Genomic DNA, 13,048 nt, shown 5'->3' with positions numbered 1-13,048 from the left:
GACGCGGCGTCTGCGGGGCTGGGGAGAGAACCTATGCTGGGGAGTCTGGACGCCTGGGTTCCATTTCCGTCTGAGCCGCTGACTCAACCCATAATTAGTCTCTTTAGCCAATGTATTCTTTTATGCAAATATGTTTATTTACATATGCAGATCAGCAACTGTAGTCCGACCACCACCGGACGGGGAAAGGGGGGGGGAGCAGACAGAAGAAGGTAGAGGAAGTGGTTGTGATGACGTCGATGCCCTTAGAGGTGGGACAAACTGATTCGGGGGAAACTAGGGTGGAAACAGGGGCAGCCAGGGCTGGGTTAGGTCCCGGTTCGGGGGCTCTGGGATTTGACTTCCCCAAATTCTCACCGAACCGGAAAAGCCAGAGCAGTCCCGGTGAGAGAGCTGCCTGGGGCCCGAGAATGGGAGAGACAATTGGGCCAAACAAAGGTACGTTGTAGAAGCTCCCCAGTACTCAGCGATACTGGGCTGAGAGGAGCGCCCTGGAGGTGGAAGAGGGATGTCTCACTTGTTACCCCAGAAGTGCTCTATTTTCCAGGGAGTGTCTCAAACTCCCCCAATTCTCCCCTTTTCTTTCAAGGCATCGTGCACTGAGCTGATACTCTCCCAAGTCGTATATAATTTAAGCTTAATGTCCTTGACCCAGTTTTCTCCACCCCCTCAATCCGTTTCTTAGGGGAAGCAAAGGCAAACATGTAGCTGTTTTGTTTTCAAAGTTTATTCAATGGATTCTCACCCTGCCTGGCTGCCTGCATCCAAACCTTCTCAATCCAACAGGCCTTCTGAACACTGAGCTTCTTTTGGGGTCTTGGAACATAAAATGTCAGTCCTGGAAGGGACCTCAGAAAAACTCCATTATTTTACAGATGAGGAAACTGAGGTTCTGCGAGGGAAAGAACTTGTCCAAGGTCACAGAACTAGTTAGTGACAGAATCCTGGCTAAAGCCCAGGTTTCCTGACTCATCCTTTCCACTATACCATGCCACACTGGATTTTCAGGGACAGGGATGGGCTCTCCTGGTCTGTGGTTGAGGGAGTTCCCATAGGTGCTTCGAATATTCTTGTAGGTAGGTAGGAGCCTGGAGTCTGTAGAATATAAGCTCCCTTAAGGCAGGGGCTTTTTAATCCTTTTTTATCTTTCTATCTCCAGCCTTAAACTTAGTCCCTCAGAGGGTAGACATTTAGCAAATGTTTGTTGTCCTTTGTCCCTTGAGCATCAGGTCCTTCTACCACCTCATCCTAGAGTTGGTTGCTGGCTTCAGGGTCATGTAAGGGGTTGGCCAGATGGGGAATGGGAATTACAGGGAGATTTGGGAGAGTGTCCAGGAGTTTGCATAGGGTGGCTGATGGGGTTAGGGGTCCGTGTTGGGGAGCTGGGAGGCTGAGAGGCTGGGAGACTGGGAGCAGAGGCCTCACTCTTTCGCAGAATCAGTGAGTTTAGCTCCTGTACTAATTTATCTTCCAGAGACAAATGATGTTGAAAACTGGTTTTCCGAGGGGGACCAGGAGGCGGCTCTGGGGGTCCCCTCTCTTGTCCAAGGGAGCTTGACTTAGAAAGGGGGGGACGGTCACTCTGTAGGCTCTGGCTTTGCTCTGGAAATGCAGTCTGGCTGGTGGGGGAATCCTTAGGGACCTCTGGTTCAGATGTCTGGTCCAGTGGAAGTGGAGTGTCCTTGGTCAGTTCAGGGAAGGCTCCTACCTCTTCATACACTGGCTCCTCAGCCTCTTCTTCTTGCTCTTCCACAGAATCCTGAGACAGCTTCAGGGGCTGGATGTGGAGTGGATGGATTAGGGTTCCAGGGATATCTCTTATCCCCCTAAGGGCCCCTCCCCTCTGTCACGATAGTCTAATGCCCTAGTAGCTCCGCCCCCCCCCAGAACCATGCTCCCAGCTTCACAGGGCAACCAATGTTTAGCGCATCAGGAGCACATAGCGGTCCCCTGTTCAGGGGTGGGCACAGAGGAACACAGGAGAGCACATGGCATTGGGGGAAGGGGGCACAGTACTCACAAAAAACATGGATAGCGTCCTCCGGTTGTGCAGTCGGCGCTGGGCACAGGCAGTAGGAGTGGGAAAGACACAATGAGCAACAACAGGCAGAGAGCAGAGCAGGGGGAATAGGAACATTGAGACACTGAGCAGGGAGTGGGCATGGAGGATGGTGGACTTCATTGGAGGGTGAGATGCTGCCCTAACCCTGTCCCCTTGTGAGTAGATTGACCCCAACCTTGAGCTTGCAAAGCTTGGCCGTGAAGAACAAGGGCAGGGGGAACGAGACTGTGTCTTGAGTATAGGGACTTGGTTAAGGAGGGATTGGGAGGGGTCATACCAGTGTCTGGTTGGCAGAAAGCAGGGTAGCACCACTGTTATCACCTCGAATAGGCAACAGGGGCATTGTGCCAAATTTCTGTCGGGCTAGGTCAGAAGAGGAATGCCGCCGAAGGACCACAGGCTGCTGATCATCATGCTGGGCAGGGACATGGGAGATATTAGTGGGTATGAGCCAGCTCACAAGGAGTGTGTGAAGAGTAGTGTGGGGCACACAATCTCACCTCCTCATCTCAGCTTCTTATTTACCTGGGCTTTAAGGATGCTGGTTGTCCAGTCCCACATCTCATCCTCATCTGTGCAGGACAGGTAGCTGAGGAGTGGTCAGAGAGAAAAGGAAAGAGAGAGTGAAAGTGGCTGAACAAAGACATTGAACTGGGGTATGCAGTAGCAGCCAGACATTTTTACCCTCTGTCAGTCTACAGTGAAGAAGGTAATGAATGAAGTAAAAGGAGTCAAAGGGGAAAAGAGATAAGGGAGAGAAAGGGAATGAGGAGAGCGGCACAGGTAGAGCAAGAGGAAAAAAATTGGAAGGAAGCCTTGGAATAAATGATGATACTCACAGCTGCAGCTTCTCCAGGATCAGTGTAAACCCCCATCTAGGAACCAAGGGAGAGCAATGTTGAGGAAAAAGAAGAGGGATGAATTGAGGTGTGAAAACGTATGAATGGGAGAGAAGACAAGGCCTTCAGGTGACTCACGGTGTTGGTGGCTTTAGCTTTCGGCGTATTCCTAGGTAAACTTTTGCACCATCCAAAGACCATTCTCGCTCTGGCTTAGAACTCTGGAGACAAGGTCAGGGAAGTCATTTAGTCCATGAGGAACCAGGATCAGAAAGGTCATGAGGATGACAAAATGATCAGGATCACCTCCTCCCTGCCCAAGGTGACCTTACCAATTCCAAGCCCACAGTCCTATGGTGTCTGGAATTTCAAGGGTAGGTGGGGAAGACTGTAGAATCATCTCAGGGGCGTATGGAGGATCATCTCTGGGATGGGGCTATGGTGATCTGAAGATGACTTATCCCAGAGGTACTCACCCTTTTCTCCTTGAGCAGCAATAGGCAGCGTCCCCGAAGTAGGAAGAACCTTTCCTGAAAACGACTTCCTAGCAACTTGGGGGGCTCTTCCCGGCACCGAAGCAGGCCCACCCGAGGACTCTCCCGACGCACACCTGGGCATAGATGGGCAAGTGATGGACCAAGGAAACTGGGGAGAGTGGGATAATTCAAGGATAAGTGGTTCAGTGCTCTGTGGATGGACTATACACTCTATGTCTAGTTAGGGAGAGGACACAAGTAGTATTGGGATAAACAAGGGATTAAGGGGGCTGGCCTCACCTGTGAAGAGGCAGCTGGCCTGGGCTAGGGAGACCCTGCGCAGCAACAGGGAAGCAGAGCCTGGTTCAGGGAGCTGGCACCATTGCAGGGCCTGTTCTAGAACCCGTTCCTTTGGGTGCAGGGGCCGCTCTGAAAGGTAAGGCATAGAGATTAGAGGAGCCCATAGCCTGGAATGCATTCCCACCTATGGCCAGTCCTCATCAGAGCCCAACTCACCAAGCTCTCCATGCTCCCGGATCTCAAACATCAGCCACAGGTCTGTGCCAGCTATTGCTCCCCTCATCTCTAGTACCTGATTTGTCAGCTCCTCAGCAGTCAGTGTTGGGGAAACCTGAGGCCAGAGAAAGATAGCAAGAGCCAGGGCTGCAGCTCTCAATCTTCCTCCCATCCTTTTGTTTCCTTTCCAGTCCTTCCAAGACTGACCTTCAGGGTGACACAGTTGTCTGGTAGCTGCTGTTCCAAGTACACTTCCATGATGATGTCTCCAGCTTGTGACAGCTTTGGGGTGGGGTGGGAAGAAATCAGTCAATGGAAGAGTAGAGAAGCAGGTGTGGATAAATGGTCAAGCTCAGAGGCCCCCTCTTGCTGCTTCAGATCACTGGCCATACTTACTCACATTGCTTAGTTTCCTCCTGGCCCTTATACTTGGGACAGGGACAGGGGAATTAGTTGAGTATATCATTTGGAATCCCTTGAAGCCTTTATAGATTGGAGGGTGAGAGTGGGATAGAGATTGAGGTGAGGGATGGGTCAGAGGGTCAAAGGGAAGGAGAGAACTCCACATCTTGAGGTTCTAGGAAAATAGGGAAGGGATCCAGAGGGGAATTTTGGAAGAGTCTCCTGATTTAGCCAGAGAGTCAGAATCTTTTTTTTTTTTGGGTGAGGCAATCAAGGTTAAGTGACTTGCCCAGGGTCACACAACTAATAAGTGTCATGTGTCTGAGGCTGGATTTGAACTCAGGCCCTCCTGCCTCCAAGGCCAGAGCTCTATCCACTGGACCACCCAGCTGCCCCTCAGCATCTTCTCTTGATGCCCCCCAATGCTATAAGTGAGGATCTGGGCCGATTTACCTGCACATCCTTCCAGGTAGTTATGAGACTGACTTCCAGGTCAATCTGAGCCACTTGGTCTGAATCGATCTGTGGGAGAGTAAGAGACACTGGGAAGTGTTGGGGAACTATGGGAGCATAAAGAAACCTAATAGAGAAAGTTTCTGGGTGGTGGAATAATAATAATAATAATAGTTAGCATTTATATAGCACTTCAAGTTTACAAAGTACTTTACAAATGTTATCTCATTTGATCCTCACAGCCACCCTGGGTGGTTCATGCTATTATTATCCCCATTTTATAGCTGAGAAAATTGAGGCAGACAGAGGTTAAGTGACTTGCCCAGAGTCACACAGCTTGTAAGTATCTGTGGCTAGATTTTATCTCAGGTCTTCTTGACTCCAGGTCCAGGGTTCTACCCATTATGCCACCTAGCTCCCTACCTTTCCACCTAGAAGCCCTGAGAAAATCAGAATGTGTTTATTATGAAGGATGAGGAGGGTCAGAGATTAGCAGTTGAGGGTCAGTGGGGTGAGAGTGGTAGAAATGAGGAGACTATCAGAAAAGATGAAATGTACATCCCTAATTTCATTTAAGGGATGGAGAACTACTGGTTAAGAATGTTGTATATATTGTCAGAATTTGGTTTTTCATAACTGCTTCTTTTTTTTTTTTTTGGTCACAATAAAAGGCCATTGGGGTAGGATGGGGGAAAGGAGAAGTATCTGGAAATACCTATGACATAAAAACAAAAAGGCATCAATAAAACATATAAATAGGAAAAGAAACAAGGCCAGAGTGACACAGTCACAACAGCGTGGTCACAAAGGTGAGGTCTTGGGAGGAAGGGTTACAGGCCTCAGGGAGGGAGAAAAGAGATGGCCACTGATGTGGGGCAGTTCAGGCTATTGATATTGAGGGCTGGTGAAGGGGAGAAGGATTGAAAGGCATTGAGACTGAGGATGTGCAATGTCAATGGATTAAAGAGTCACTGGAGTTGGGAAGTCTCTCCTCCTTACATCAAAGACAGATATGTAGTTATCGATGAGTTCCTGCAGCACCCGAACCTCATGCTCCCCTCGCCCATCTGTCTGGAACACACTTGGTGCAAATAACAGGGCCAGGTTCCGAGTACACATCTGGTTCAGACTTGCACATTTCTGCACCCTGGGAGAGAGGCATGAGAGTCCTGGAATGTGACCACTAACATAGTCCAATTGTTAGACTGAAGTCAATGGCAGGAGTCCTTTAAGAGACCATTATGGGCAATGAGTTAAAAACACTGTGAGGTCAGCTTGGGAGATGAAGAAACATTGGGCTACCATAGGTTCCCAAAGTGGGAGATACCACATCCTGGAGGAGTAGTAGCCTCTAGTGCAGTTGGGGGGCGCTGAATAAAAATAAGGGGGTGGTGGAAGCATAAGGAAAAAAGATAAGAGAAGAAAATTTTGAAAAACTGTTTATACATGTTTCATCTGTCATGTAATAGAGTTAAAGTTGTAGGGATTACATTCTTTTTCAAATGAACACACAAAATGCAAGTTATAATGGATTAGTGTTCAAGTCTACAGACAGGTCTTAACAAGCAAGTGTTGGCAGGCAAGCTTGTGGGGCATTGTCAGGAAGTCCAGCAAGAATATATGTGTGTAATGACTTGTTTACAATACAATATTATATGGTTTCATCATTAAAATTTCAATGCAGGAAAAAACCCACAAATTTACAAGTTATTAGAATTTAAGATGTGTCTTTTTAATATTTTATTTTTTTTCAAAATGATGCAAATGTCAAAAAAAACCATTAAAGGGTTAAAGAAAGTAGATTTCTAGGGGGGCGCTGAGTAATTTTTTTTTAAAGGAGGCGATAAGCCAAATAAGTTTGGGAACCTCTGTGCTAGACTGACCGGTAGAGGTGACCAATGAGAGTGGACAGTGTTCTGTGGTTGACCTTGGGCAGGCATCCAATCACCTCCTTGTACCGCTCTAGCCGCTGAGACTTCTGGGGTAACTCTGAAAAGAGGAAGATGAGGTTTGGGGAAAGTAAAAATTGGAAGACAGACTAGGGTTAGAGGCAGGGACTTACATAAGGTAGAGATGGGGTTAGGGGCACTCCAGAGCATAAACTCCTCTACACCAGGGTTCAGATACAACTAAGCATGACTTAGGTTTATCTCTTAGTCATATACTTGGATGACCTCCCCACCCCCACCTCCAGATGGAGAAAGGATTAGTGTGAAGAGGGAGGATCCTGGAAGGGTTTGAATTGCTTGTGGCAAGTTCCTAGGAGGTCTTTGGAGTTACCTGCAGCCTCCCTCCATCTGGGTAACAAACGTGCAGAGGTAACAGGGTCATCCAGCTCCCGGAAGAAGCGTTTGAGTGTGTCCGTTACATCTTCCACAAAGTGCTCTCCTGGCCGGAGCTTCACTGACCGTGCATCCTGCCGGAACTCAGCCAGGAGCCGGAGACTTCGTGCCCGAGCACCCCCCTTCCTATATACACCCTCCAAACGTAGACCTACAGACACGGCCCGTCACAGTTCATTGCACCTTGTTATCCTCCATTATTTTTTCTCACATCTCAAAGTTGCTAGTCTTCATTCTTCAACTATCTTCTATCCTCCTCTACATGCCCAGTACCCACCCTTAATCCTCCATGCCCCTCAGATAGTGCTCTCTTACTCATGGCACTGGATGAAGTTAACAGAGCCTACTTGCCAGGGATGCTTCCCCTCTCAGTTCTATAGAACCACTCCCTGTGCTGTCTCCTTCTCCCCTCTGTCCCTCCTCACCATGCTGAGTGACAAAGCTGATGCAGGCATCCACAATGATGGGAATGTCTCCTCGACTCATCTGCTGCCCTTGCAGCGCTGTGCCCCCCCCTCCAGCTGCTCCTCCAATGGCAGTGCTCCAGCCAGCAAAGTCTATACGCCCCTCTCCCTGTAGATACAGGGTCCTGAGACCCAAGGAGACTTGGGTCAGAGCCAGATGAAGGGGAACCAGTATAGAATGACGGGTGGTGTGAAGCTACTGAGCCAAGTTGCCAAAGAATTTTAGAATCTAATGGTGGGAAGGGACCTCAGTGCCCATCTATGCTAAGCAAGAGACTCTCTCCACATGATATCCCTAACAAATGGTAATTCAGTGTCTACTGTAATGTAAACTCCAGCAATGAGGAAGTGACTACTTCCTATGACAGGCCAATCCATTTTTGGACAGCTCATTTTTAGACTTGAGTCCTCCGGCTACCAGCAGAGGGCAGGAATACCTCAATCTGATCAGGCTGCAGAGCTGAAGAGGAGGCAGAGTGCACAGAGACAACCAGGCCATGTCATCAGAAGCAAGGCCACAAGATGAGGCCAGAGTGCTGGAGAGGGACAGCCAGTGCTGGGGGTGGGGTGGGCAGGATCAGCTCCTTCAAGGGCTCTTACCTTCCTGTTTCTACCAGGACTAGATGGTCTTTCTTATCAGGGCTGTCGTTTGCAGATACCACACCTAGAAGGGGTAGGGAGAAGAGTGAGGAGAGACCCCTTATGACCTCTAAGTGACCCTCAAAGGAAAGATTAGGGCATTTCCTCTAGTCCCTCCTCCCCTCAATTCCTCCTTCCCTCTCCACCCCGCCCACCCCTAGCTCACTGATCTCCTGCAGTCTTCTCAGGTGCACAGTGTCCTCAGGAGCTGGGGAGCCAGGGCCTGGTGCTGGGCACAGGAATAGGTGGTCACCTCGGAGGAGGCCAAAGGCAGACAGCCAGAGGCCTGGGGTCATTGCAGTCTGAGAAGGGGACCGCAACCGTAAACGGCCTAGCCTCAGCAGGCCAGGGCCCAGGAGCTGGTGACAGCTTAGTGGGGAGAACCACTGCAGGTGAAGAGAAAGTAGAGACATAGACAGAGGAGACACAGAGTAAGACATCAAGTGAAACATGGAGAGATGAGGAAAAAGATCAAAGAGGAAAGATGGGAGAGACAGGGAAGTACAGGGAGAGATGAAGAAAAATCAAAGGAGAGAAAAATCAAAATGGAAAGAAATGGAAACATCAATTAGTTTATCTGGGAATAGAGATAGAGGGGATGTTGTTGTGGAGGTGTTGGTGGGACTTAACCATCTCCTTGGGAATGCCACAGGCCTGGGCTTGAGAGCCCTGGAGATGGGGAAAGGGAATTTGTGAAAGGTAATGGTGTATCATGAAGGGAACTCTCAGCTCTGATTCACCTTGCCCACTGCTCTGGTCCAGGCCTCCAGACTATCAGCTCCATCAGTTCCAAAATATTGGACCCTTTCTCCAGTCAGAATGAGTTCAAAGGAGAATGGGAACCTAGGGGCATAGAGTTGGGGAAATGAAGCAGAGAGAATTACAGAGAAGAAGAAGGATCTATAAGATGGGAGGATAGAAAGAAAAGACTATGAAAGTACTTGGAGGGCTACCTGTCAAGGTCCCCTGGGTCAACTGGTGGGGGGCTTACCCCCAGACACACCACATCCTGAGGCTGGATCAAACTGATTGGCTCTGGACTGGTCTCTGATGAAAACATCTCCAGGGCTGCTCCCAACACACACCACAGCCTAGGGGGTGCTGCAAAAACGGGGGAGGCACCACATATTGGGCAGTATCCTCCATTCTAAACATTTCTTTATAAGCCTTCCCAGTATAGATTCCTCCCCATCAGCATTAAGTGTTCACAAGCCCCAGGCCCCCCTCCAGAACCACTTCTGTTCTTCCCCCAACTCTTCTGCCAAGGTCCCCTTTCTCACCATCCCGGCCCCGGCGGTGGGGTGGAGGTCCAGGTTTGCTGCTGACTGGGCTGCAGTACAAAAAGCCACTTAGTGCAGCAGGCACCAGGACTTCATTGTACACACTAGGGGATGAGTCTGAAGGATGACATTGGAAGGGGTGGGGGGAGATTAGGTCAGGAGATCAGCGTAGATGGTGTGAGCCCAAGTTACCTAGCTCCAATCATAATGGGAGCATGTCCCAGATTCTTCAGTTTCCCACCCACCCAATTGAAGTCTGGGATGGAGGGTAGAATGTGAGGTGGGGCTGATGAGGTGTCAAGTCCCATTTACTTGTCCCTCAAGCCCCCTTCTATTCAACTCTGCATGGATGAAGCCTATATAAAACTGACCATTATTTAAACTCCAGATTTTTCTGTAGTAGGGAGGGACCCAAGGGGATTATAAAGGAAGGATCCAGGACTGAGGGAACTTAGAAGAGGTCCTGGGAGGATTTGGGAAGATATGTCAAGGTTAGAGAAAGGCAAGGGGCTTTGACCTAGAGGGCTGGAGGTAGGGTCCCTAGGAAGTCACCAGAAAGGGATTACCTAGGGGGAGGAGATTAGAGAAACTGCCTTCAGAGCACGGTTCCTCATATGAGAAAAGCTGAATCATGGTTTTCAACAAGTTGGGTCCCATCACAGCTGCACACAGTGCCTGGGTGAAGGAGGGGGCAGCCATCAATCCCCTCCCACTGTAGCTATCACCCCCTCCCAAACCCAGAGAGTCTAAGGGACAGCCCCAAACTGCCCTCCTCAAGTTGACCCCTTCCATCCTCCCTACCCCTCCTACCTGCAGCAGCTGACTGTGGTCAGGGTACTGAGGATGGGGTCCCCGAAAGAGGCCAAGCCGGTATTTGCGGGAGATGAAGTCCCCACGGGGGCCAGGGGGAGTATCTGGATGCAGCCCTCCTCCTGGGGGCAGTCCCTTTATCCAGAACCGGTTGGCTCCATCATTGCCCAGGATGAGGAAAAGCTGACAGATGAGAAGGAGATCAAAGGGGCTGTGATGACTGGTTCCAACAGGGGCCCGTTTTCACAGATCTCCAGCTCCCTGGGATACCCCAAATCCTTTTTGGTTTTTTTCAGACACCCTCTCTTGGGCCACCCAACCTCTTCCATTAACCACCTCTGCTTTCAGCTTTTTCGCCATTTGCCTTTACCTGCACGATCTCATTGCTCCAGATGCTTGTGTCTAGTTTCAGACTCTGCACCTTAGATACCCCAGAGCCCAGGGCCCGATGTTGTCCTATAGGAAAGCGGCTGGTTTGAACACTACCAGCCTTGGAGATAGAGCTCCTACTGCCCTCCCCTCCTCAGAGTCATCCCCTTGCTACTTCTGCCTTGCCCTCTCAGTCTTTCTATCCCTAGGCCCAGCATTCCCCACCTGCACAATGCTTGCAGATGACCACTCCCAGGTTGATTGAGGCCCAGTCAGGACGAGCTGCTCCACAGTCTGCACAGTGTCGGTTTGCTCGGTTGGACCAGATTTTTTCAGCCACCTCATAGTCAGACAGAGTCTCAGTAATGGCCTCCTGCAGTGCAGATGCCCAGACCTGGCGAGTACAGGCTGACTCCGCTGTGAAGCTGGGGGTATATTTGAGCCAGCAGATCAGGACCCACCTTGTACATTCCTACAGATCCATCCTCAGACCCTCCTGCTTCCACTGGCTCCCTGGAGGCAGCTATTAGTAATTTCATCATGAGCTATGCAAAAGGAGTGGATGGCCTTGGAGGTGGTAAGGCTCTCCCTCACTAGAAAGCTTTCAAGTAAAGACTGGATGGTTACCTGTTGGATATGTCTTAGGATGCTTATTCAAATAGGGATTGGACTATATAGTTTTTGAGCCCCCCTCTGATTCTGAGAATCCATAAGCCCCCTTAGACACCCTTCTAACATGATACTGACCCCTCTCACTAATTCCCCTAAGTCTTTTCACCAGGAAGTCCCATTTCTGAGTTATTCAGAAGGGCAAAGACTCCCTGAATTCCAGCTTCTGTACCCCCACCTGAAGGTCCCATCCTAGACTTAAGCCCTGTATCCCCACCTGAAGCATCGATGGGGTGTAAGAAGGTCAAAGCTTCGATTCTTGGTCTCCCGGACACTGCAGCCCCGAAGCTCAATGAAACAAATTCCAATGCCCAGAGAAAAGGACTAAAGAGGTGGAGAGTTGAGGGAGAAGTATCAGAGAGCCATCTAGAGCTCAGGAGCTGGAGGACAGTACCCTCCTTAAGGGCTCCATCCAGCCTGTGCCACCTCAGGTTCCATCCCGTCCCTTATGCTACATCTTTCCCCTTTACCTGCTCACTCTTGTACAGTCCTAGCTCCCCAGGGCTCAGAGCTGCAAACACTTTAGCTTTGTGTCCCCGAAGTTCTAGGATCCCTGTGCGGAGAGGACGGGGTGGATGAGGTGGCCGGGGGTTGCCTAGAAGCCGTTGCTCCTTTAGCCGAGACTGCAGTGTGGAGCACCAGTTGTCCCTCTGAGCTGAAGGCAAATGGGGATGAGTGTTGGAGAAGTTGAATCATAGAGTGAGGAGTATGCAGATAATGCTCAGGAGAACAGTGGAGCTGGGTTTGTGACTGACGTGACCACCCTCTAAGAGAGCACTTTGAAGCAATATGTGGACATCTCCATCTGAGAGTTCCAAGGCACCTCAAATTCAACACGGCCAAAATAGAATCATTGTTTCTTTCTATACTTGTTCCTCCCCCAAATTATCCTGCTTCTGTTGAATGCATCACCACTCTTTCAGTCACCCAGGTTCATAACCTCAACCTCAGACTTATCCCTAACCTCCCCCTCTTCCTCATCACACCCCTGCCCACATACTGTCAGTGGCCACATCTTGTCAATTCTACTATCACCATATCTTTTGTATCTGTGCCCTTTTCTTCATTCAAACTGCCACCACCCTAGTTCAATTCCTTATCTCTTCTGGGGAGGACTATTGCAAAAGTCTCCTTCCTGCTCTCTATTTCTAACCTTTGCAATCCATCCTCCACACAGCTGCCAAGATAATATTTCTCAGGCATAATTCTGATTATGTCACTTCCTAGCTCAAGAATTTCCAGTGGCTTCCTATTGCCTCTAGAATAAAACACAAACTCCTCGTTTTGTCATTTAAAGCCCTTCACAATCTGGTTCCAGACTACCTTTCTGGATTTACTTTGTATTACTCTGCTTTGTATACTCTATGTTCTGTCCAAAGTGTCCTATGTTCTTGTTCCCCTCATTTGACATTTCATCTCCCATCTCCATCCATGCCTTTGCCCAGGCTGTCCTCATGCCTGGAATGCTGTCTCTTCTCCTCTCCCCCTCTGGAAATCCTATCTTCCATCAAGTCTCAGGCCATCTAGTGCATTTCCTGATACCCTTGTTATTGCTGTTTCCTTTCTCATATTATCTTGAATTTACTTATGTTTACATGCCATAATCGGTAGAACATAAGTTCTTTGAAGTCGGAGGCTGTTTTTTGTTTTTGTCTTTATATCATACGTACCTAGCACTGTGATTCGCAGTCTTTTTTTTTTTTTTTTTTTTTTTTTTTTTTTTTTTT

The 13,048-nt window shown here is 49.2% G+C and overlaps 1 protein-coding gene across 5 annotated transcripts in view; it reads right to left on the bottom strand.

Moving 5' to 3' along the window:
* Nucleotides 1–115: 115 nt before the first annotated feature.
* ARAP3 (ArfGAP with RhoGAP domain, ankyrin repeat and PH domain 3) overlaps nucleotides 116–13,048 on the bottom strand; it is a 16,909-nt gene continuing 3,976 nt past the window's right edge. For 2 of the 5 annotated variants that reach the window (XM_027841950.1, XM_027841953.1), the window contains exons 8-33: nucleotides 11,792–11,976; nucleotides 11,539–11,645; nucleotides 10,878–11,077; nucleotides 10,654–10,739; nucleotides 10,284–10,466; nucleotides 10,040–10,148; nucleotides 9,474–9,590; nucleotides 9,147–9,294; nucleotides 8,934–9,036; nucleotides 8,360–8,579; nucleotides 8,155–8,218; nucleotides 7,516–7,679; nucleotides 7,029–7,241; nucleotides 6,632–6,737; nucleotides 5,748–5,895; nucleotides 4,749–4,817; nucleotides 4,101–4,175; nucleotides 3,894–4,008; nucleotides 3,678–3,806; nucleotides 3,378–3,511; nucleotides 3,040–3,122; nucleotides 2,902–2,937; nucleotides 2,588–2,651; nucleotides 2,340–2,477; nucleotides 2,021–2,059; nucleotides 116–1,777 (exon numbers count right to left, since the gene is read on the bottom strand). In XM_027841950.1, the coding sequence (XP_027697751.1) occupies nucleotides 1,274–1,777; nucleotides 2,021–2,059; nucleotides 2,340–2,477; nucleotides 2,588–2,651; nucleotides 2,902–2,937; nucleotides 3,040–3,122; nucleotides 3,378–3,511; nucleotides 3,678–3,806; nucleotides 3,894–4,008; nucleotides 4,101–4,175; nucleotides 4,749–4,817; nucleotides 5,748–5,895; nucleotides 6,632–6,737; nucleotides 7,029–7,241; nucleotides 7,516–7,679; nucleotides 8,155–8,218; nucleotides 8,360–8,579; nucleotides 8,934–9,036; nucleotides 9,147–9,294; nucleotides 9,474–9,590; nucleotides 10,040–10,148; nucleotides 10,284–10,466; nucleotides 10,654–10,739; nucleotides 10,878–11,077; nucleotides 11,539–11,645; nucleotides 11,792–11,976 (3,539 nt within the window). In that variant the 3' untranslated portion in view covers nucleotides 116–1,273. Of the gene's footprint in view, nucleotides 1,778–2,020; nucleotides 2,060–2,339; nucleotides 2,478–2,587; nucleotides 2,652–2,901; nucleotides 2,938–3,039; nucleotides 3,123–3,377; nucleotides 3,547–3,677; nucleotides 3,807–3,893; nucleotides 4,009–4,100; nucleotides 4,176–4,748; nucleotides 4,818–5,747; nucleotides 5,896–6,631; nucleotides 6,738–7,028; nucleotides 7,242–7,515; nucleotides 7,680–8,154; nucleotides 8,219–8,359; nucleotides 8,580–8,933; nucleotides 9,037–9,146; nucleotides 9,295–9,473; nucleotides 9,591–10,039; nucleotides 10,149–10,283; nucleotides 10,467–10,653; nucleotides 10,740–10,877; nucleotides 11,078–11,538; nucleotides 11,646–11,791; nucleotides 11,977–13,048 lie in introns of those variants that run through there. The other 3 variants (XM_027841952.1, XM_027841951.1, XR_003567291.1) reach the window with 3 other exon arrangements.

This window comes from Vombatus ursinus, unplaced genomic scaffold, assembly GCF_900497805.2.
Source record: "Vombatus ursinus unplaced genomic scaffold, bare-nosed wombat genome assembly UNPS02014863.1, whole genome shotgun sequence".
NCBI classification, from domain to species: Eukaryota; Metazoa; Chordata; class Mammalia; order Diprotodontia; family Vombatidae; genus Vombatus; species Vombatus ursinus.
Note: the sequence above shows the minus strand (reverse complement) of the source record. Positions and strands in the feature narration are given on the sequence as shown.